This window comes from Aquarana catesbeiana, linkage group LG09 (genome assembly GCF_042186555.1).
Source record: "Aquarana catesbeiana isolate 2022-GZ linkage group LG09, ASM4218655v1, whole genome shotgun sequence".
Lineage (NCBI taxonomy): Eukaryota > Metazoa > Chordata > Amphibia > Anura > Ranidae > Aquarana > Aquarana catesbeiana.
Window position 1 is genome coordinate 161,348,317 of NC_133332.1, and position 22,954 is coordinate 161,371,270.

Below are 22,954 nucleotides of genomic sequence, written 5' to 3' on the forward strand. Positions count from 1 at the left end.
CTAAGGCTGAGAAAAACAATGTAAAGATTACTCTGCCTGTGGACTTCACAACAGCTGACAAGTTTGATGAGAATGCCAGTACTGGGCAGGCCACAGTTGCTGACGGAATCCCAGCTGGATGGATGGTGAGTACCAGTATAAAAGTGTCCTGGAGCTCCAACCAAATTAAAAAGTAGGATGTGTTTTTAGGGTTGCACCGAATGGACATATTGGTACTGAAAATGCAGGATGCACTTTGCCAAAAAACGGAAATGACAGTTTACTTTTTAATAGCGTCAGTTTCAAATTGATAAGAATTTTATTTTTGGCCATTATTGGCACCTTCTTCTCTCTCTCTGTTTTTTTTTTTTTTTTTATAAAGGTTTTTATTTGCCAGATGTACGTACATACATAGAATAACACATTGCATGTAAGGTATATTGTCGGTTGCAACCGTCAAAATATAATTAACATTCAAGGGTAGTTTCGGATAAAGATCCTATGATAAAGGATATATCAGTACAGGAGCAATTTTTTAACTCTAAAATGCCAGTTATTTTCTGTAATCATAATGCAAATTATCAGCAATCCAATATCTGATATATATCTATATCTATATCTATAGAGATAGAAAGATAGATAGATATATCTATCTATCTCTCAATTGTGCTGTCATCTCTCCAGTCCCCTGGAACATGTTCTCACAATATCATCCTACCCAGTCTATCATTCGGCTATATTTTATAATAAAATCATTTTAGATGTCACATGGTGTAGTTTCTTTTGTGTTTATCCATCTGCCCCATACACTCTTAAATTTTTTTCTTCCTCTTGCTTCATATGTCATTTTATACAGTAATATTTGCATTAATTAATCTTTTCCAAGCTCCTAAGGTAAGATGATCCCTCTTTATCCTATTCAAGACAATCAGCTTCCTGACATAGTAAAACAATAATCTCAAAAACATTCCAGTATTGTTGCTCATTACATCGTCCTCTATCACCCCCAAGAGACCCAGCAGTGGGTTACATATATTCGGAAGATCAAAGGTTTCTGCAACAAACTGGGTTACCTGTGACCATAAGGGTCGTACCCTACGACAGTCCCAAACCATGTGCATAAAAGTACCTTCTGCCACCAGGCATTTATGACAAATAGGGTCTGCTCTCCTGCCCATCTTATATAGTCTGTATGGGGTGTAATACATTTGATGTAGGTATCTTAGTTTATCCCTCGCAGAGATGACCGTGGACATATAGGAGGTTAAAACCTCATTCCAATGAGCCTCCGTCAACTCTGGGATAATGTCTGTCCATCTCTCTCTCATTTTCTTCTCTCTCGGCTGTGTTTTTTCCATAAGTACCGCATAATAAGTGGAAATATACGTTTCGTGTGGTCAGGTTCTGCAAGCATTGATTCAAGTTTTGTGTTTTCAAACAGAACCATTCCCGTTCCAAATTGTGCATGCGCAGCATGCCGCAGCCTGGAATAATGGAACACCCGTGTCAGGGACACCCATAACCCTCTTCAATTGTGCAAACGTTTTAAATTCACCCCTCTCAAATAGTTGATGCACATACGTAAGACCAAATTTGGCCCACCTATATCCATCCTCCAAGCGAGAAAGGTCCTTTAGACGAGGATTGAACCATAGTGATGTATTTGGTGATAGGTGTGGAGGTCCATCTTGTATAGGTTTTTTTTTTTTTTATAGAAATCTCAAGTACCCGCTTAGCTGATTGAAGTACAGTTACCCCGTCTTGAGTAGGCACCATCCCTCTAAAAAAGAAATTCAAAAGTGCTTCGTAGAGGTCGCGACAGCTGCCTCCACCGCAGTGGCAGCGTTCAGCTGTGGAAACATGCGCCAGTGGGCCTGAACTAGTTGAGACGCCAAGTAGTACAAGCGAAGGTCGGGTATCGCCAGACCACCCCTTCCTACTGTTAGCTGTAGAACGGCCAGCGACACACGAGCTGCCTTGTCTCCCCACAAAAAGGAGGTCAACAGGGAGTCAATGTATCGGTACGTCTTTTTAGGGATATATAGTGGGGCGTTAGAGTATATATAAAAATTTCGGGAGAAAAATCATTTTAAATAAGTTAGCTTTCCCCAACAATGTGAGCGGAAGATCTTTCCACTTCTGTACTCTATCCTTGAAGGTGTTGATTACAGGCCATAGATTCATTTTTGTGAATGAATGCACTGGCAATTGGATCTGTATTCCTAAGTACTTAAACTGGTTTGTTATCACTAGAGGGCATTGGGTGGGAAGTACTAAGTTCGGCTGAGGATCTAGAGGAAACAGTGATGATTTGGACCAGTTAATTCGGAAACCAGAGAAATGACCAAATTCCTGAATTACATTGAATGCATTAGATAATGAGAGTTCTGGATCTCCTAAATATAGGAGCATGTCATCCGCATGTAATGATACTCGTTCCTCCAGATCCCCAACCACGAGCCCCCTGATGTCATCCCGACTCCTAAGTTTAACCGCAAGGGGTTCTATAGCTAGGGCGAAGAGGAGCGGAGACAGGGGGCATCCCTGTCTCGTTCCCCTACCTATCTTAAATGTATTTGAGATGAGCCCATTCACTCTAACACATGCCCGGGGATCATTATACAGTAACTTAACCCAGTTCACAAATCTAGGTCCAAAGCCCAATTTACTAAGCAGGGAAAACAGATAATTCCATTCGACCGAGTCGAATGCTTTTTTTTTTTTGTGTTGAGCGACGCCACCACTCTTTTACTTGTATTTGTATGTGAAATTTGTAAATTTACATAGAGCCTTCTAAGATTCATGTGGGTACAACGGCCCGGGATAAACCCAGTTTGATCCGATTTGATCAATTTAAGGATTACTGACTGCAATCTACCAGCCAAGATTTTGGCCAATATTTTGACGTCAGTATTGATCAAGGAGATCGATCTATATGATTCACATTCGCTTGGGTCTTTTTCCGGGTTTTGGTATCACAACAATAAGGGCCTCACTCATGGATTCCGGTAGTATACCTTCTTTTTCTGCATTTACAAGCACTTTTTGGAGTCGCGGGATTAAGCTTTCTTTGTGTAGCTGATACCAATCCGCCGGGAAGCCATCAAGTCCAGGTGACTTACGGTCTAAAGGAGGAAATAGCACCAGCTATCTCTTCTGAGGTAATGGAATGTTCCAATGCTACACTATCTTCTGGTGCCAAAGATGGAAGGTTCAGGTCCCCCAAATAGGAGGAAAATTCCTGATCAGTACATCTTGATTGGGACTGGTATAGGTTGTCATAAAAGTCTACAAACGTGTTCAGAATATCTCGTGAATCCCTCACCAAGTCTCCCCCTGGTTGTTTAAGGTGCAGTACCGACGTGGGTGCATACAGAGGACGTGCCAAGAAGGCCAATAGGTGGCCACGTTTGTCGCCAAATTAAAATATGGATCTAGCTTGTTGTAGTTGTTTCTTCATAGTCTGGTCAGTCAGAAGTAATTTAAATTGCCTTGTCAGGTCTTGCCAAAACTGATAAATCTGAGGTGAGGGGTTTTGTATATATTCCTGTTTAACCGTTGCAACATCACATTCACCTTGTTTAATATCTGAGTTTAAGGCGTTTGCAAAGGCTCTTGTCTCTTTATTGAACACCCCCCTCATGGCGGCTTTTAAAGCCGCCCATCGATTATGTATCGAGGTCTCAGCACCGTTCTCACTCCAGTAATGATTAATAGCCGTCTTGCAGCCAAGTGTCACGTATTCCTCCTGTAACCATTGTGTCTTTAGGCACCATTGTCTTCCAATGGGCACATTTAAATTTTAATGTGACTTCCATTGGAGAGTGATCCGACAGAGCTCTAGGAAGATACCTGACCCCGGATATAATTTGGAGACCATCGATGGAGGACAGGAGCATATCTATTCTAGTCGGTGTCTTATGAGTTTCCAAGTGGCATGAATACGTTCTGACTCCTGGGTTATTGCGACGCCATACATCGATAAGTGCATAACTATCGAGCCAGGATGAAAGGGTGTGGCGCACGCCAGACGCACATCCATGCCTGTCAAGATCCCCATCCGACACTACATTAAAATCGCCCATTAACAATAGCGGGCCCTTTTGCTATCTTCAGTTTCATTTAGAATACTTTCTAGTACTTGGAAGGAGAACAGTGGTGGACACACACACACACACACACACACACACACACACACACACACACACACACACACACACACACACACACACACACACACACACACACACACACACACACCAAAGTTAAACATATACCAAACATTTGACACACTAATATGGCATATCTACCATTAGGGTCTGATTTTTTACCTGTAGAATTTTTGTGCCGCTGCTTTCTTAGTAACCAAGATGGCCACTCCCCGAGAATACGTTGAATATTTGGCATGTATGACCCTCGTAATGTTAGCTTTCTTTAACGCCAAAGAGGAGTGACACCAGAACTTGCTTCCCAGGAGAGCATCGGCTAACCAGCTTTTGGCCAGCCACTTCAATCTGTGAGGACTAAAACAGAGAGAGACAATGGCACACAGCACGAACCAACAGAGCATAACTTCCCTTCCCACCCTGCACACAGCCCCAACATGCCGTGTGCCCATATCCCATAACTATAACAATAATAGATGACCTCAGGGGGTCATAGGTCGTGGTCAATTTCTGAAGTTCTAGTTCTTCAGCGGGGGTGGGGGGGGGGGGGGGCCCACTGCTTACCAGTTTGTAGTGAATCTTGCGGTGGTAAGGGGAGTGAACCACTGCCCCCTGCCCTCCCTGTATGTATTGGGGAAACAATTTTTGTAGCCAATACCGGCTACAAAAAAAACCCCAGAAAAGAAGCAAAAGAGGAAAAAAAACACCTCCTCTTCTGTATAAAAGGATCTTAAACGTACAAGTTCCCAGCAATACACAGTTCAGTACTACACTCAGGGGGGTAGATAATAAAGTTCCCCAAAGAAAAAAAAAATAATAATAAAAAAATTTAAAGTAATAAAAGAAAGGAGGAAAAAAACCTCTTGTATCCAAGAGAAATTTAGTAGAATGAACTTTGAGGTGTCAGAGCTCAAGGACACTATTTTGAGCCTCATGACTGATCAGCAAAAGAAGATTGGAGAGGTATGCTGCAGTGGCATACATCAAAGGGATGTGTGTCTTTCTTTCAGCATCTATCTTCAGGGCTATTGCGCCCCCTAGTGTCCAGCCAGTGAGAAGCTTCAGTGGGAGAGTTAAAGAGGGAAACTTTTCCCCTATCCACCACTCTCAGTTTTGCAGGATACAACATGCTATAGGCCAGCTGGAGATCTGAGTCTTTTCTTGACATGCACAAAACTGGCTCTCTGTTTTTGCGTAGCAGCAGAAAAGTCAGGGTAGATTGAAATTCGGTTACCATTAAATTGCAAGTCTCCCATAGTGCGGGCAGCACGAAGGGTATTTTCACGGTCTCTAAAATGTAGAATCCGGACAATCTTCGGACGCGGGTGAGACCCAGGAGAGGGAGTTTTAGATGGCACCCTGTGAGCCCTCTCTATGGTGAATAAGCATGAAAAGGTATCGTTCGCCATATTGTCCTTAAGCCACATTTCAAGGAAGTCTACGGGTTGTTTGCCCTCTGCCTTCTCAGGGAAACCAAACAGGCGAATATTATTCCTCCTTTGGCGGTCTTCCATATCACTGAGCTTATCTGTGTGAGCATTCACTTCACAGTGGATGTGTTGAACTTTATTCTCCAAAGGGCGGACTACATCTTCCAGGTCACTAATTCTGTGTTTAGCTTCAGTAGCCCTTTCTCTAATATTCTGTACACCATTCTTTAAAAACGACATCTCAGCCCTCATGCCATCAATGTGTTCAGTCAGTGTGGCCTGGTAGGTACATATAGCTTCCATAATCTGTTTCAGAGATGGCTCCCCCCTCCCCTCCTCTGGCATTATATCTCCAATTTCTTCCTGTGGTAACCCATCCAGGGAGAGTCCTTTCCTCATTCCCTTAGTTCTAGGAGGCAGCGGGCTTACCCTGCCAGAGTGAGAAGGGGATTTATCTGGTCCGCTCTGCTGTGTATTGCTGTGGTGTCTTTCCTCTGCCTCATGGCCGCCTCCATCTTGAGATCCCCAGGCATATACAGAGAGATGGTCTGCCGAGGATTCCATGGGCGCTTGCCTGTATTTAACCATACTGCCAAGTTCAGCCAGGTCCAGAGACGGTATTGAAGGCTTTGGTGTGGAGAATCTGAGTCTGACACCCAGGATGTCTGAAGGATTCGTTGTCCTGCAGGGAGCTCTGTCTCGGTGCTGCTCACATATCAGCTGCTGGCCCATTATTGGCACCTTTAGTGCAAAAAAGGACAAGAAAAATGCAGTCTCTAACCATCTCTTGTATCATGTCTCTTACTTAAACACACTGCTAATAGTATTTAGCAAAATTTTCATTTGGTGCACCTCTAGCAGACATAGTACAGGAGATGGTCAGACTGCAGACATGATACAAAAGATCAAATGCAGCTCACGTGTGCCCAGGTCAGAGCAGTGATCTCCATGTGTCCCGAATCTGGGTTTGAATTGCCCAGGCCGCAGTAACAATGTCCCGCTGCCTGTGATCACATCACAATGATTCAATATCCTGCCATTGGATTAGTGTGCCGTCCATTCAGCTCCGTAACACACGAGATCGCTGCTCTGTGAGAGGGAGGGGAGAACTGGAGTGCTAGGCTGTCACCTGGGGCAGACCCCGCCCCCTTTTTGGCATCTATTGTATGCTTCTTTTTCGGCATTGGATAAAAAAAAATAAAAATTTCGGCGGCTGAAATTTTGGTGCACCACTAAAGAGTTTAGCTGAGCAGATCCCCAGATATACATAATATCCAATATGTTAGCTTTTTGATGGGATTGCACCATTTATGGCTGCAAGTGAGTGGTTATGAGCTAAGCAGCCTATAACAAAGTCCTACAGAGCAAAACCTTAATATAAGCTCCCTTTTTTTATTTACATACATGGTTAGAGGTTGATGTTCCGTCTAGGCATAATGGTCTGATTCTCCCTTGACTGCATAATAATCCAAACTCAGGAAAAATTGTTGCTGGGTTTTCAGTACAGATGTGTAATTTTGTTAGAAGGATCCTGAAAATTGGCTCTATTGCATTTGCTGCACCTAAAAGATGAAGGATTAAACTACTATGGGTGTATTGTTTGTCAGACCCCCCTCCAAAAAAAAAAAAAAAAAAGTACCACCAGCTGCCACTGAAAGGGGATCACAATGATTGATTATTGCCATCAATAGTGGAAGCAAAGTTGCCCTGTTTGCCAACTCTAAATGTCTCTATTTAATATGTGCATCTGTACCTTTAGTGTTTTCTGTACAAGCATGGATGCTTTTGCTTTCACTATTGGACTATTTAATTATGAACCTTGCACTGTGGTATTTGTAGTGCAGTCCTTCGGCCCATTTTAGGTGCATCAAATCACTATAGAACCTATCCAAAAACAAGAGAAGTTAAGATTTAGAGAACCTCAATATGCTAGTTAGAAAATGGTACAGTATTAGAGCACCTCTTCCCTCCCCCCCCCCCCCCCCCCCCAACATTATACAGGATTTATATGGCTAATCTTTTGGGGGTTTATGGGGGTTAACATCGGGGCCAGATCTGGCCTGTTGGATCTGGGGGTGCATTAAAAAGTATAAGAAAGAAGGGAGGGCGCACCGACCTTGTGCATTACCAAAAATCATTTTAAATTTAAAGATGTATACGGCAATGATTATAATCGCATAGAAACGTGGTATACAGGCTTAATGCAACAGCAATGACAAGCAGTATCTCTAAAGTCAAACTGTGAAACTGGAACCGGAAATGTTGGGGGGACCAGGCGGTATTGCGGGGTGACTTCTGCGTTTTGAGGGAGGACCCTCATCCTCAGAGCCAAAGTGATGAATCAGCATCTCAATCCAGCCCAAGTTTGTATGCTTTAATTTTAAAAAGATAGAAGCCACAGAGAATGGTGAGAAAATGACTGCGGCTGCTTAATAGTTGTAGCAATGATATTTAGAATTTCTCCAAGTGTTTAGCAATTTCAGCAGATTTAATATTTTTTATAAATGTTTAGTTTTAAAATGAAAAGTGTGGCTTTATGTCAAAGGGAGGAAAAGATGTAATATCTGTTTATTTTTAAGCCGTACATTTCCAGAGTTTCAGTTGCCTGGTTCTACATAACTCGGAATTGTTTTTCAGAAAACACAAGTTGCATAAATACGAGCCGTTAAGGGTAGGAATTAAGACTGCTTCCTTCTTTCCTCCTTTTCTTTCTCTTATAAAAATGTATGGTTATCTTAAGCCATACATGTATATGTCCTTTACTCCCTCCAGACTAGATGGGATGATTTCTGAATGATACAGAAAAGTGATCAATGGCAGAATAGACTTTCTCTCATATTTAAACTTTTTATACTATTTCCTTATGCAGGGTCTTGACTGTGGGCCAGAAAGCATGAAGCTGTTTGTGGAAGCTGTGGGAAGAGCCAAGCAGATCGTTTGGAATGGTCCAGTTGGAGTGTTTGAGTGGGACAAGTTTGCTAAAGGAACTAAAGCGGTAATGGACAAGGTGGTGGAAGTCACAGGCAAAGGAACCATCACCATCATCGGTAAGAGATGATGGTTTCTGTATTTATTTTTACATCATTGTTTGTTTTAGCCCCCTTTCACACGATCGGACCGTTCAGGTCCGCCTGTCAGTTTTGACGGCGGACCTGAACGGGCGCTCCATGTTAGTCTATGGAGCGTCGGATGTCAGCGGAGACATGTCCGCTGACATCCGATCCACTAAAGAGCAGACGGATGGCCCTACGTCCAGGTCCGTCGCTATCGGATCGGGGGAGATCTGACAAACGGACACGCTGTCCGTTTTCGTCCGATCCCTCCATAGGCGGCAGCAGCGCCTGACAAGCCTCTCCCCGCTCAGTGAGCAGAGAGGGACCTGTCATCCGCCGGCTCAGCGGAGATCAACGGACAGATCTCCCGCTGAGCCGGCGGACCGAGGCGGGCTCCGTAGAAACGGAGTCCGCCTCGTACGAAAGGGGCCTTAAGGTGTTCAAAAAAATGTATGGGAAACAAAAAAAAAAAAGTTTTTCTTGTACAGGACACGTGTGTGGTGTTTTTTTTTTTTTTTTGACTCTGTTCACACAGTGCTGTGATCTGCATTTTACCTCACTGGAAGAACATCGGTTACTGCTAGGACCCACAGAAAAAAACATTATTTTATGTGTCCTATTCACACTGCAATGCACCGCAGCGGTTGGGTTCAACGAGCTGTGGTAAAATGCAGCGCTACATTTTATCGCAACGCACTAGCCAGGATCGCATGGCGCTGTACAGCAGCACCATGCACTGCTGTACAGTTATATGAAGTGTCACTTTTTGTGTACTTCAAATAAAGTTTGTACAAAAAAGTGAGCTGTGTGATGGGCTGAAATGTGCACCACACTACCCCCTGCTGCAGGCTCACTGCAGCCAGTACGGACAGCTGTGGAACGCTAAACTGCTGCGTTTTACTGTGCGGCAGCTGTCCATTGATGTGTAAATGAGCCCTTTAACCATGGATTATATGCAGCTACCTTCAGGTGCCTGGATACTGGCAAAAGTGTGAGCTGAGCTGCAGGGACATGCCTATGTAACCCCTTTTCTTCCAGTCCTAGCTAGCCTCCGTTTTCAGGTGATGGACGTTTTCTATCAAGAAAGCTGCTGTTTAGCCTCTGCAGCCTTCTGGATTGGTTTGATTGGGGGCCATACCTAGACCCTGACTAAAGACAAGACTATGCTGTAATGTTTATGCTTAAAGGAGAAAAGTCCAGCCACAAGCTTATTTGGCTGGGCTTCTATGGATCACAGGAGTGCAGTTCATTTTGCACTCCTGTGACCTGAAGTTCGCTCTCTGCTGACGTCACGGTTATCAGTCCAGGCATGGCGTCATCGCAACAGGTGCTTGGACTGACGCTCATCTCAGCGAGCCGCTAAGAGCCTGAGACGACCTGCTCTGCCTCCTCCACAGCTCGGCGTGCCAATAAGCATGGAGGAATATGAGCAGAGAGCTGTGACTGACAGTCTACAGCTCTCTGCTCACGGAGCTCTGAAAACCGAGCGATCAGTGGTGTTCAATCACTCTTTCAGTGCAGAGGCGCTGGAGGACAGATGCAGCATCGGACCGATGCTGCATCCACCTAGGTAAGTATAAAAAAGAAAACCCCTACTTCTCTGTTTAATGCTTACACTGGATGCGGGCACTTGATCCTTCAATGAGTGCTCTTCTTTCTTCCTTCTTCCTCCCTCCTTCCTCCTCCTCCTCACATCAAGAGTTAAGAGGGCATTCCGAGGATCCTCGCTGCACTAAACACAACATGGTATTCAGTCATGGTCCTGGCAGACTCTTTTGCTCCTTCTGGATCATCCAGACGTTTTGTTGCAAAGGCTGATCCACCACCCTGTTTCTAAGTTTTTGGGCTTAATGGCTGACTGCTAAAGCCAAGGGCCTATGGGATAGGACCCATAAGGTTCATTCAACCCTACCCTTGCACCTGGAGGGCATATTTTTGCATGGTGTGTGTGACCAGGAATTTTTACCCTAGGAAATACTTTATGGGGCGTATCAAGTGCCCCCCCCTCTTGTGCATTAACATAAAAAGCCTTCTGTGTGCAGCTCCCCCTCATTCCCCCTAATACTTACCTGAGTCCCATCTCAATCCAGCGATGTTGCACGAGAGACTCTGCTGGCCAGGACTCTCGCTTCTCATTGGCTGAGTCAGCAGAGAAGCGCCATTTTTCTCCCACTGCTGTCAAAGTCGGTGGGTCAATGAGGAGAGAGGAGGTGGGGCCCAGCTGCAGTCCTGTGTCTGAATGGACAGACGGAGCTGCAGCTTGGCTCGGGTGCCCCCATAGTCAGCTGCTTGCTGTGGGGGCCCTCAATAGGAGGGAGGGGACAGCAACTCCAAAGAAGGACCCGAGAGGGGGATCGTGGCTGCTCTTTGCAAAACCACTGTACAGAGCAGGTAAGTGTAACGTGTGTGTGTGTGTGTGTGTGTGTGTGTGTGTGTGTGTGTTTGTTTTTGTTTTTTTTTTTTTTTTTTTTTTTTTTTTTTTTTTACAAAAAAAAAATCACTCAGTTTTGGTGAGATGCTCTCCTAAAGGGTTAATGTGATTTGATTGTAAATCACCTTGTAAAACAACCTATTCAGTTTAAAATGGAAATGAAAGGCAAAACATTTTTGTATAGATCTAAAAATATATTTTTTCCTTAAGTGATCACTTTCCCTCTCGGCTGCATAAGAGCTGGCAGGGAGAAGCAGCAGCACACTGAATGTCAGGACAAGTCTGAGCATTGGCGGAGAGCACGCCGTTCCCTGCATATCTAGAGAACCGACCATGGTGTGTTCTGCTTGATGTGGTCAGTTTTTAATAGGAAAGCAGACGGACTGCATACAAAGAGGACAGGATACTTTCTCATACAAGTACATGGTACAGCAGGCATATATCAGAAATATCAAGTGTTGGGGTAACAAATGCTTTAATCACTTCTAAAGGAATGCCACTGTCTTGATGTGGTAGACACTGTGGGAGTCTACCTCTTGGCTGCAGCCTCCTATTAGGCAATCAGATTTCCTGTTTGTGCTCTGTCGGTTCCTTCAGGGGGCTCCCTACTTCTCCATTGTTGGGTGGATTGGAGAAGTCTCATGCCTATTGCCCGAAAGATAAGGTTTCCTTCTTCCCTGTTGAGGTGCACTCTTCTGGTTCTGTTTAGTCTTTTTACAAATGTTTTAAACCTATATTTGCATGTTCAAGCTCCTGTGATGCCAGTGTAAGGCGTAAGGTGCTACAAGCTGCTATGAGTTGTGGAGCCCTTCTTGACCTGTCCCTTACATGGCCCTGTGGGTGTTTGTTTGCTGTGTTGCCTACCCCTCAGTTTAACAATTTCCTGACCGCCCACTGTGGATATAGGTCAGTACTTTGACGTTAAATACCGTTGTTATGGCAGCAGATAGCCGTAAGATCACTTTTATGGGCGGGGGCAGAGCTGCCCACCTCCCGCCGCATCCCAGGTGTCTCCACTGCTTACCGGAGCCGTTGGAAGTGGAGGAGACGATCCATTCCTATGACCTGATGCGTAGGAAGTCGAGTGAGGGCATGATGGCCCCCACTCGACTCTATGCCCTTAAAGCAGCGGTTCTCAACCTGGGGGTTGCCGATTTTGCCAGGGGGGTAGCGAATGCTGGCCGAGACGGACCCAAAGTTACTGTGTTAAACCGGAGTCTATCCGTCTCAGCCAGCGAGATGTCACTTCCAGGAGAGGAGAGACCGCACGGAAGTGACGTTCCGTCAGCGCCATCTTGTTACTCTCGTCCGCAGTGAGGCTACACTTAGAAGTCCGCAAGCGGATATCTTTTTACACCCACCGAAGTCTGCTTGCTGAGGACGAGTCTACCAAGATGGTGGCGATGAAACGTCTTTTCCGGTTAACACAGACGGCTTGCTGATTCTGATGGAACACCAGTGATATGGTAAGTCAGAGATGGCATTTTTGTACATCAATTTCCGCCACTGTGCCCATCAATTGCCGCCACTGTGCCCTATCAAATGCTCCCCACTGTCATATCAGTGCTTCCACTGTGCCCCGCTGCCTGCCCGGCACTTATCCTGTCTCTCGGTGGGGCATTTTATTCATTTGTAACTTATATGTTAAATTAAATATTTTGCGCTGTATATTAAGATTGTTTTTGTGATTTAATCACTACGCTTTAAGATCTTAAATTTGTAGGAATGAAAATACATCCTGCATATCAGATATTTATATTTCGATTCATAACAGTCGCAAAATTACAGCAATGAAATAACCAACGAAAATAATTTTACTGTTAGGGGTCCCCACAACTTGGGAAATTTTATCAAGGGGTCACGGCACTAGGAAGGTTGAGAACCACTGCCTTAGAGGATGGGAGCAACGTCAAACGTCACTTCCACCCAACAGCCTTAAAGGAACCATTTTTTTTAATTTGTATTGCTTTTAAGTGTAAATGTGAGATCTGAGTTCTCTTTTTAACCCAAGATCTCACATTTAAAGAGGTTCTGTCATGGTGGGTTGTTTACATTCCTTGTAATAGGAATAAAAGTGATCCAAAAAACTACTTTTTTTTTTTTTTTTTTTTTTTTTTTTTTTTTCCACTTCCGGACCGCCGCACGCCGATGTACGTCCAAACTTTGAAGGGGGATACCGGGGTTATGGCAGCTAGCTGCCATAACCCCGGTATCCCCATTTTCGTGCGGTGGCCGGCTTTATGATAAAAGTGGTCCCTGCGGCGGATTTGCTGTGAGATCACTTTTATCGGTGGGGGGAGAGGGGGGCCTCCCCCCTCCCGCCGTGATCCGGTGCCCTCTGCCGCTTACCGAAGCCGTCGGTAGAGGCGGAGGCGATCGCGTCCATCTCCCTCCTGTGCCTGGAGACGAGTGAGGCTAAGATGGCACCCACTCGTCTCCATGACACTGCTGGGCGGAAGCGACGTCAGAACGTCCCTTCCGCCCACGCCTCTTAAAGGCATATTTTTTTTATAAATTTTTTTTTTTTTTTTTTTTTTGTGTGTGTGTGTAAATATGAGATCTTTTTGACCCCAGATATCATATTTAAGAGGTCCTGTCATGCTTTTTTCTATTACAAGGGTTGTTTTCATTCTTTGTAATAGGAATAAAAGTGACACAATTTTTTTTTTTTTTTTTTTTTTTACGGTGTTAAAAGGGGGGAAAAAAAAAAAAAAAAGTAAAATAAAAAATTTTAAACCCCCGCCCCCCCGTCCCGACGAGCTCGCGTGCAGAAGCGCATGCATATGCAAGTAGCACCTGCATATGAAAATGGTGGTCAAACCAAACATGTGAGGTATCGCTGTGACCGGTAGAGCGAGAGCAATCATTCTAGCCCTAAACCTCCTCTGTAATGCAAAACATGCAACCTGTAGAATTTTTTTAAACGTCGCTTATGGAGATTTTTGAGGGTAAAAGTTTGACACCATTCCACGAGTGGGCGCAATTTTGAAGCGTGACATGTTGCGTATCAATTTACTTGGCGTAACATTATATTTCACAATATAAAAAAAAATTGGGCTAACTTTACTTTTGTCGTGGTGTTTTTTTAAAAAAAAAAAAAAAAAAAAAGTGCATTTTTTTTTTCCCAAAAAAAGTGCACTTATAAGACCGCTGCGCAAATACGGTGCAAAAAAAATATTGCAACGACCGCTATTTTATTGTATAGGGTGTTAGAACCCCCAAACATTATATATGTTTTTTTTTTTTCTAAGTAATTTTCTAGCAAAAAACCTGTTTTAAACATGTAAACACCTAAAATCCAAAACGAGGCTGGTCCTTAAGTGGTTAAAAGGGACTGTAAAAATTAAAGTAAAATAAAGAGAAAATTTTAAAGTGCTCCGAGCTCACGCACAGAAGCGAACGCATATGCAAGTCGCACCCATATATGTTCAAACCACAAATGTGAGGTATCGACGCAATAGAGCAAGAGCAATAATTCTAGCCAGTGGCACAGGGAACATTTCACGAGTAGAAGGAAAAATGGATTCAATAAAATTTCAGCAAATTTTGGATGGTAACTTGATGCCATCTGTGAAAAAGCTGAAGTTAGAGAGGATGACTTCTACAAATGAAAAATGATCTTAAACACACCTCAAAATCCACGGGGGATTACATCAAGAGGCGTAAACTGAAGGTTTTGCCATGGCCTTCACAATCTCCTGACCTCAACATTATTGAAAATCTATGGATAGATCTTAAAAGAGCAGTGCGTGACAGACAGCCCAGAAATCTCAAAGAACTGGAAGACTTTTGTAAGGAAGAATGGGCAAAGATACCTCAAACAAGAATTGAAAGACTCTTGGCTGGCTACAAAAAGCATTTACAAGCTGTGATACTTGCCAAAGGGGGCAGTACAAGATATTAACTCTGCAGGGTGCCCAAACTTTTGCAGACGCCATTTTTTTGTTTTCTGTAATTTTGAAAGTGTAAATGATGGAAATAAAATCTAACTTTTTTTTTTTTGACATATTATAAGAATGTCTAATCTGTAATTTGATGCCATTTGGAGATTTTTCCATCTTTCCTTGGCTTCGTTATGCACATTAATACACATTTTAACCTGGGGTGCCCAAACTCTCGATCCCCACTGTATACATTTTCCAAAAAAAATTGCGTTTGTAAGACCGCTGCACAAATACGATGTGACCTAAAGTATTGCAATGATCTCCACTTTATTCTCTAGGGTGTCTGGGGGGGGAAAGATGTAGAACCTTGAATTACGAGCATAATTAGTTCCAGAAGAATGCTTGTAATCCAAAGCACTCGTATATCAAACGAGTTTCAGTCAATGGAAACTCAGATAATTCGTTCCACATTGACTTTTTTTTATGGTATGCAGTACCGCATGGGGCGCTGGAGACTCTCAGAAACTGCTCGGATGCACTTGGAAACACTTGAGAGCCGAGTGTTTCCGGGCGGCTCCAAATGTCACCGGTGCCCCCGCACCTCTGGCCAAATGCGGTACTGCACACCGCACAGGCTTCAATCCTGCTCGTTTTGCAAGACAATGCTCGCCAACTGAGTCAGAATTTAAAATAAAAAAAGGCTTGTATTGCGAAATGCTCGTTAACCGAGTTACTCGCAATCTGAGGTATTACTGTATATTATGAAATTCTTATAAAATGTTTGGGAGTTTGAAGCAATTTTTCTAGCAAAAAAGATTTTAACTTGTAATGAGTGTCAGAAATAGGCTTGGTCCTTAAGTGGTTAACTGCTGTTGGATGGCTTGCATTGCGACTTGACGTTTTGCAACTTTGGCTTTGACTTGGCCTTTATAAGTAGGGTCCCTTGTATCATATCTTGCAGGACACTCATGTACAGGCCAGATCAGTTCTTTGTTGTCAAGGACATCTGTTTCCTGGAAGCCATTTTTCCTGCACTGTGAACACAGCTTGCTAGGTGGACAATGTGCTTTGGGAGGTGACAATGCATGGGAGGAGATTTTTGAGCTGCAGGGATTGTCTGGGCCACAAGTACACAGCTGACAGTGGACTGGGAGTGAAGTGTAGGGCAGAAAATTCCTCCTGAAATCAGATCATGTTGCAGCCAAAGCTGCATTGACAAGACTGGCAGCGATTAATACTGTACCTGTTAAAATTTAATGTGTTTTGACTTGTCATGCAACATTTCTGTGTCGCAAGCTACAGCAGTGTGAACAGAAGGTAAAGATCCTTCAGGCTGGATTTGCTTCTATTGCGGCATGCTTGCTAACGTGCATGTATAGCTGTCAATGGACCTGCAGTATAGTTTCCCTTTTCACACTAATTTGCAGTCATAGATGTGAACCAGCCAGGACTAGGATTCTACTTGTACTGCAAATTGCACAAGTTTTGCTGCATTAACTGGAAACTGTAATGTATAAGTATTTCTAGCTAAAATGTTTTCTTTAGATTTGGATAGAGTAAAAAGGCGTCGCTTGCCCAAGAGATTCACCATCTATATAGCTTGGGATAATTGTCGATACAAAAAGTAATGGGAAAGCTAAAACTTCATGGTCGTTGCCAATGGGGGCATCTGTAACTGTGATCAAAGGGGGTGGGGTTGTTTTCCAGAAAAGTGAAGGCAAATTTCTCCAGTAGGCTGTGGATTACCTAATGTGCCTAAACTGTCCTATAACCACACTCTTGAAAGTTTGGTTATCAGAGTTATATTTTGGTGGTAGATTAAAATGAGGGCACAAAGAGGAAATCTAACCCCGTACCCTGGGTTAGAAATTCACTATGGGACATTTTGCAAATGTTATCATCCATCATGATCATCTGATCTTCTCTGTCCACAGGTGGTGGAGATACTGCAACCTGCTGTGCCAAGTGGGACACTGAAGACAAAGTCAGCCATGTCAGTACTGGAGGAGGCGCTAGCCTGGAACTGCTTGAAGGTAATGGCCAAAAGCTACTGGATGATAATTTGCATGAAATCTTATCTAATTTCAGAAAAGTAATGTATTTCAGCATACCACTGCTTAGATGTGGTGGCTGCATTTAATATATTCTTTTTCATTAGTATATTGAACTGAAATCTCAAAAAATGCTAACAAGCATTCTTCCTTGCAATCCTCTGAGAACTATAAAACTATTTCCCCGTAAGTAATGGAGATGATATTGATTGTTGTAGCCCAATTCAGCCTGGGCTGACAACTGTGTTAATCCATAAATACAGTAAAGTGAATGAGCCTTGTCACCCTAGGGCAGGAGATGTTGCATACTGGATCAGCAGGTGAAAATTTAAAGGGTGAGAAGCCTGAAAAACAAATACCGCACTTGCACACTTTTTTTTTTTTTTTTCTTTTGCAGCCAGGTTCAAGGACAGGCTCCTGCAGACACTTTACGGGCAGACAGCTATACTGACAGGCAGCTACTGGACAGCAGGAAGCTCATTGAACTAAGAATGCTTACCAGCAAGGGGGCTTGGCTTAGAAGGAGCCAAGGCTGAGGCCGCTTCTTACTACTAACACATTCAGGGCTGTCAGGAGTGTGTGGCGTCTGTACATAGTACAGATACCATGCTTTTTGGATGAGCATATTAGACGCCAGCACCCATTTAACAATCACCAGAGCGGATATACCCAGTACTTGGATCAGTGCTCCAAGCTATTCGTACAGGTCAACTAGTACATAAGCCTATCAGGAATATGAAATGTTTCAGTAACATACACTTTAATGCAGAGCTGCCATTGCTGATCTGAAAAATCTAGATCCCTGGCTGACAATGGCTTTAATAATTTGGAATAAACCGAACCGAATAAGAATGAAGTTGGAGCTCCGAAGCTGAATACTTCGGAGTTGTCGATTGTACTTAAGTCTGGATTTGGCATGACAAGCCATTAAGCTAGCATTCTCTACTAAAAGGTTTTCCTTTTTATAGTGGACTGAAGACGGCACAAGTACATGATACAACAGAAATATATCAGGAATGTGACCTGTTGGGGTAACAAACACTGGACAATAGTACAGCTTTCAATCAGCAGCATATAGTATATAAAACAAGCTGCCACTTTAATTCAAGTTAGAAATGAGAAAAAGGGAAAAGCTAAGGTGGGGGGCGGAGTAGGTAGGTAGAGAAGTGGAAGAAACTGCAGCCACCATATCCAAGGACTGTAAGCTGTAATATGTTACATTTTTATGCTTGGCTTAAGTTCTTCTTTAAGCATTAAAGGCATATGGTTTCACATGTTGAAATTGGCATTTCTTTACTTTAAAACCCACAGAACCTCTGAAAGGCCCTGTGGAACAAAAAGCTGGTAGCTTTTTTTTTTTTTTTTTTTTTTTCTTCGCACGATATTTTATGCAACAGTTTATCAAATCTACATTTTTAGGCAAAAACCACTAAAATTGTATTCAAAGACTAATTTAATCCCCAATTGCTTTGTACAAATTCGTAAATGGATACCAAATGTGTCGGGCCTCAAAGCTGCGTGCGCCAGAAAAATGGAACAAAACTGCGTTTTTCAAAACTCTCAATGGGTGAGGCTTTAAATGCTTTTACAGCTAATAACTTTACAGTTGACTATAAATGAACGACATAGAATTATTCTCTCATTCTGGTGTACCCAGCATTTTACAATTTCGTGTGTGTATGGGGGTGCTTTTTTTTTTTTTTTTTTTTTTTTTTTTTTTTCCCCCCCCCCCTTCCCATTTCTGAAGCAGTCTGTGTAAGGGAAGTGGCACCCATGAGTACTGTAAAAATTATCCAGATCACTTTTACATAAATACCAGAGGCTGGTTGAAGAAAACTTCTTCAGACTTGGAACAGTTTTAACATGTTCAGCTATTTGTACATGTCTACTATGTTCGGACTGAATGGTTGTTTGCCCGTGTCTAAAATGTCACCACCTGTTGTGTTGATCTTCTAACAGTCTGACTCTTCTTTTAGATCCCTCTGTAGATCAAAACCGTGCAGTTGGTATGCAATTTTGTTGCAACGCACAATATTCTTTATCAATGTGTTTTTAACTCGTTACAGGTAAAGTCCTTCCTGGTGTTGATGCTCTGAGCAGCGTCTAATTTCTTTCACCGGATAAAGCAATGATCATGAGAGGGAATGTCTTGGGTCACAATCCTGGGGAATAAAGCCAGAACCTGATGCAACCACAAGCACTTTACTTCGGCTTAAACTCACAGTTCTCTAAAGGATTTACAATGTGGTCAGGTTAACTACTCGGCAGCTCCTGCACTGTATTGATGAGTAGTAACAACGGTTAATAAGCACGCTCATTTCCCATTGCCCAGCTGGTAGCTTGTCTGGACAGAGTATGTTGTAGGCTTTGTGTTTTTTGCTCTTAGATGTATATATTGCCCTGTAGCTATGTCTGTGGATCTGTGTTCCTCACCAAATGGTAAATGTTTACAGGAAAACTACATGGGCACCCCAGAAATATATCTGCTAAAATAATAAAAAAAACTTACAAAAGTCTGCCTTTTTTTTTTTTTTTAATTTTATTGATTGTTGTGTGGCTGTGATCACCTATTAAAGTAACCCATCAATTGGAATGGCCAGTGCTTTTCCCATGTAGATTGTCATGGGCATGTATTGTGGGTCAACACTGCACTTCCTATACAGTGGGGCAAAATAATTATTTGATTCCCTGCAGATTGTATAAGTTTGCCCACTTGCAAAGAAATGAAGGGTTGAATTTTTATTTTTAATTATAGGTATCTTTTAAATGATAGAGACAGGGCATCAACCAAAAATCCAGAAAAACACACGATACAAATGTTATAAATTGAGTTGCAGTTCAGTGAGTAAAATAAGTATTTGATCTCTGAACAAAACATGACTTGGTGCCTGGTGGAAAAACCTTTGTTGGCAAGCACATAGGTAAGCTGTTTCTTGTAGTTGGTTACCAGGTTTGCACACATCTCAGGAGGGATTTTGATCCACTCTTTACAGATCTTCTTCTCTAAATCCTTAAGGTTTCTTGGCTGTCGCTTGGCAACTTTCAGTTCAGTTTCAAGTTTCAGCTCCCTCCATAGTTTGTCTATAGGATTAAAGCATGTAGGGATAGGGTTATTTGGGTCATAGTCAGCATTTTTCTTCAAGCACAGCGAGTCAAGTTAATTGCAAAGAGGTCCATTTTGGTCCCATCTGACCACAGCACTTTCTCCCAATCCTTCTCTGAATCATTTAGATGGGCCTGCACATGTGCCTTCTTGAGGAGGGGGACCTTGCGGTCACTGCTGGATTTCAATCCATGGCAGCGTATTGTGTTACCAATGGTTTGTTTGGTGACTGGTCCCAACTGCCTTGAGATCATTCATAAGCTCCTCCCGTGTAGTTCTGGTCTGATCCCTCACTTTTCTCATGATCATCCTTACCCCATGAGGTGACATTTTGCATGGAGCTCCAGACCGAGGGTGATGGCTAGTTTGAATTTCTTCCATTTGCAAATAATTGCTTCAGTAGTTACAGTGCCTTGCAAAAGTATTCACCCACCTTGGTATTTTTTGTTTTGTTGCCTCACAACCTGGAATTAACATGGATTGTTTGAGGATTTGCATCATTTAATTTACAGAACATGCCCACAACTTTGAAGGTTTTTTTTTTTTATTTATTTAGTTATTTTCTTTTGTATTGTGAAGCAAACAAATAGGACAGAATAACAGAAAAAGTCAATGTGGATAACTATTCACCCCCCTACAGTCAGTACTTTGTAGAGCCACCTTTATGTGGCTATCACAGCTCCAAGTCACTTTGGATAAGTCTCTATGAGCTTGCCACATCTTACTACTGGGATTTTTGCCCATTCCTCCTTGCAAAACTGCTCCAGCTGCTTCAAGTTGGATGGTTTGCACCTGTGAACAGCAATCTTTAAGTCTGACCACAGTTTTCTATTGGATTGAGCTCTGGGCTTTGACTAGGCCATTCCAACACATTTACATGTTTTCCCTTAAACCACTCAAGTGTTGCTTTAGCAGTGTGTTTGGGGTCATTGTCCTGCTGGAAGGTGAAATTCTGTCCTAGCCTCAAATCACACACACAGTGGTACAGGTTTTGCTCAAGAATATCCCTGTATTTAGCACCATCCATCTTTCCCTCAACTCTGACCAGTTTCCCAGTCCTGACTGCTGAAAAACATCCCCACAGCATGATGCTGCCACCACCATGTTTCACTGTGGGGATGGTGTTCTCTGGGTGATGTGTTGGGTTTGTGCCAGACATAACGTTTTCTTTGGCCAAAAAGTTAAATTTTAGTCTCATCAGACCAGAGCACCTTCCTCCATACATTTTTGGGAGTTTCCCACATGCCTTTTCGCAAACTCGATGTTTTTTTTTTTTTTTTTTTTTTTCTGAAAGTAATGGCTTTCTTCTGGCCACTCTGCCATATAAAGCCCAACTCTATGGAGCTTACAGCTTATTGTCCTATGTACAGATACTTTAGTCTCCGCTGTGGAAATCTGCAGCTCCTCCAGAGTTACCTTGGGTCTCTGTGCTGCCTCTCTGATGCCCTCCTTGCCCAGTCTGTGAGTTTTGGTGTGCGGCCGTCTCTTGGCAGGTTTGCTGTTGTGCCATGTTCTTTCCATTTGGTTATGATGGCTTTGATGTTGCTCCTAGGATCATCAAAGATTTGGATGATGATTATTATTATATCATAATTTTTTTTTTTTTTTTTTACCTAACTCTGACTTTTACTTCTCAGCAGCATTGTCGCTTGTTTGGAGAGTTCCTTGGTCTTCATGGCAGTGTTTGGTTAGTGGTGCCTTATGCTTTAGGTGTTGCAGCCTCTGGGGCCTTTCAAAAAAGGTGTATGTGGTGACACTTAGATTGCACACAGGTGGACATCATTTCACTAATTATGTTACTTCTGAAGGTACTTGGTTGCACCAGAGCTTTTTATGGGCTTCATAACAACAGGGGTGAATACATACGCACATGCCAATTTTCATTTTTGTTTTATTTCTGAAAAATAGTTTTATGTATATATATTTTTTCAAATTTTTGAACTAAAGGCTGTAATGTAACAAAATAGGTAAAAATCCAAGGGGGTGAATACTTTTGCAAGTCATTGTATCTGCTTCTCACCAAGCTTCTTGCTGATGGTCTTGTAGCCTATTCCAGCTTTGTGCGGGTCTACGATCTTGTTCCTGATGTCCTTTTTGACACCTCTTTGGTCTTGCCCATGATGGTGAGGTTTGAATAGAAGATTCTGTGGACAGGTGTCTTTTTATGCACAGAACAAGTTATCCTTAGGACCACCTTCTTAAATTGATAGGACTAATCTGTACCACATGAGCACATACTATAGTCAGTCTGTAGGAGCCATAATTATGGTTGGTAAGGCATCAAATACTTATATTCGTCACTGAACTGCAACTCAATTTATAATGCTTGCATCGTGGGTGTTTTTTTTTTTTTCCTCCCTGGATTTTTGGTTGATATTCTGTTTCTATCCTTTAAAATACACCTATAAAGAAAATGAAGGTCTATAATTTTTATCATAAGTGGGCAAACTTACAAAATCTGCAGGGGATCAAATAAAAAAACGAAGATAAATAAAATGTTGCCACTGTATTTGCACCCTGGATGCTGGAGCAACAGTCACCTTTTTGGACAGCAGCAAAGTCAGTCTGGGGAGAGGGTAGTGTTGGATGCATTTGAATGTTTTATATGGACTTGACCAACAATTTAAAGATCCTCCAGCTCACACTTTTTATAAGCAGTATCAGCAGTGTGTGTTGGTATGTGTGTCCCTGTCAGTGGTAAAGTGCTTGTTGAAACTAAAGGGACCAGGACTCCATCCTCTGTGCTGCTCGTCTGAAAGGGAGCCTCGAAATCAATAATGTGGTGGTCTCACTATTTCCAGATTGGAAATAGCCACGAAGTAGAGAGGCCAATTCCAGCAAATCAAGCAGAAGCTAC

At 42.7% G+C, this 22,954-nt stretch overlaps 1 protein-coding gene across 1 annotated transcript in view; it reads left to right on the forward strand.

Annotated features, from left to right (window-relative positions):
• LOC141108101 (phosphoglycerate kinase) overlaps positions 1-19,507 on the forward strand; it is a gene marked incomplete in the record, with an annotated part of 45,688 nt that extends 26,181 nt beyond the window's left edge. Inside the window, 4 exon segments of the mRNA XM_073599342.1 lie at positions 1-125; positions 8,445-8,622; positions 16,878-16,976; positions 19,061-19,507. Coding sequence (XP_073455443.1) covers positions 1-125; positions 8,445-8,622; positions 16,878-16,976; positions 19,061-19,101 — 443 coding nt within the window.
• Positions 19,508-22,954: the final 3,447 nt, after the last annotated feature.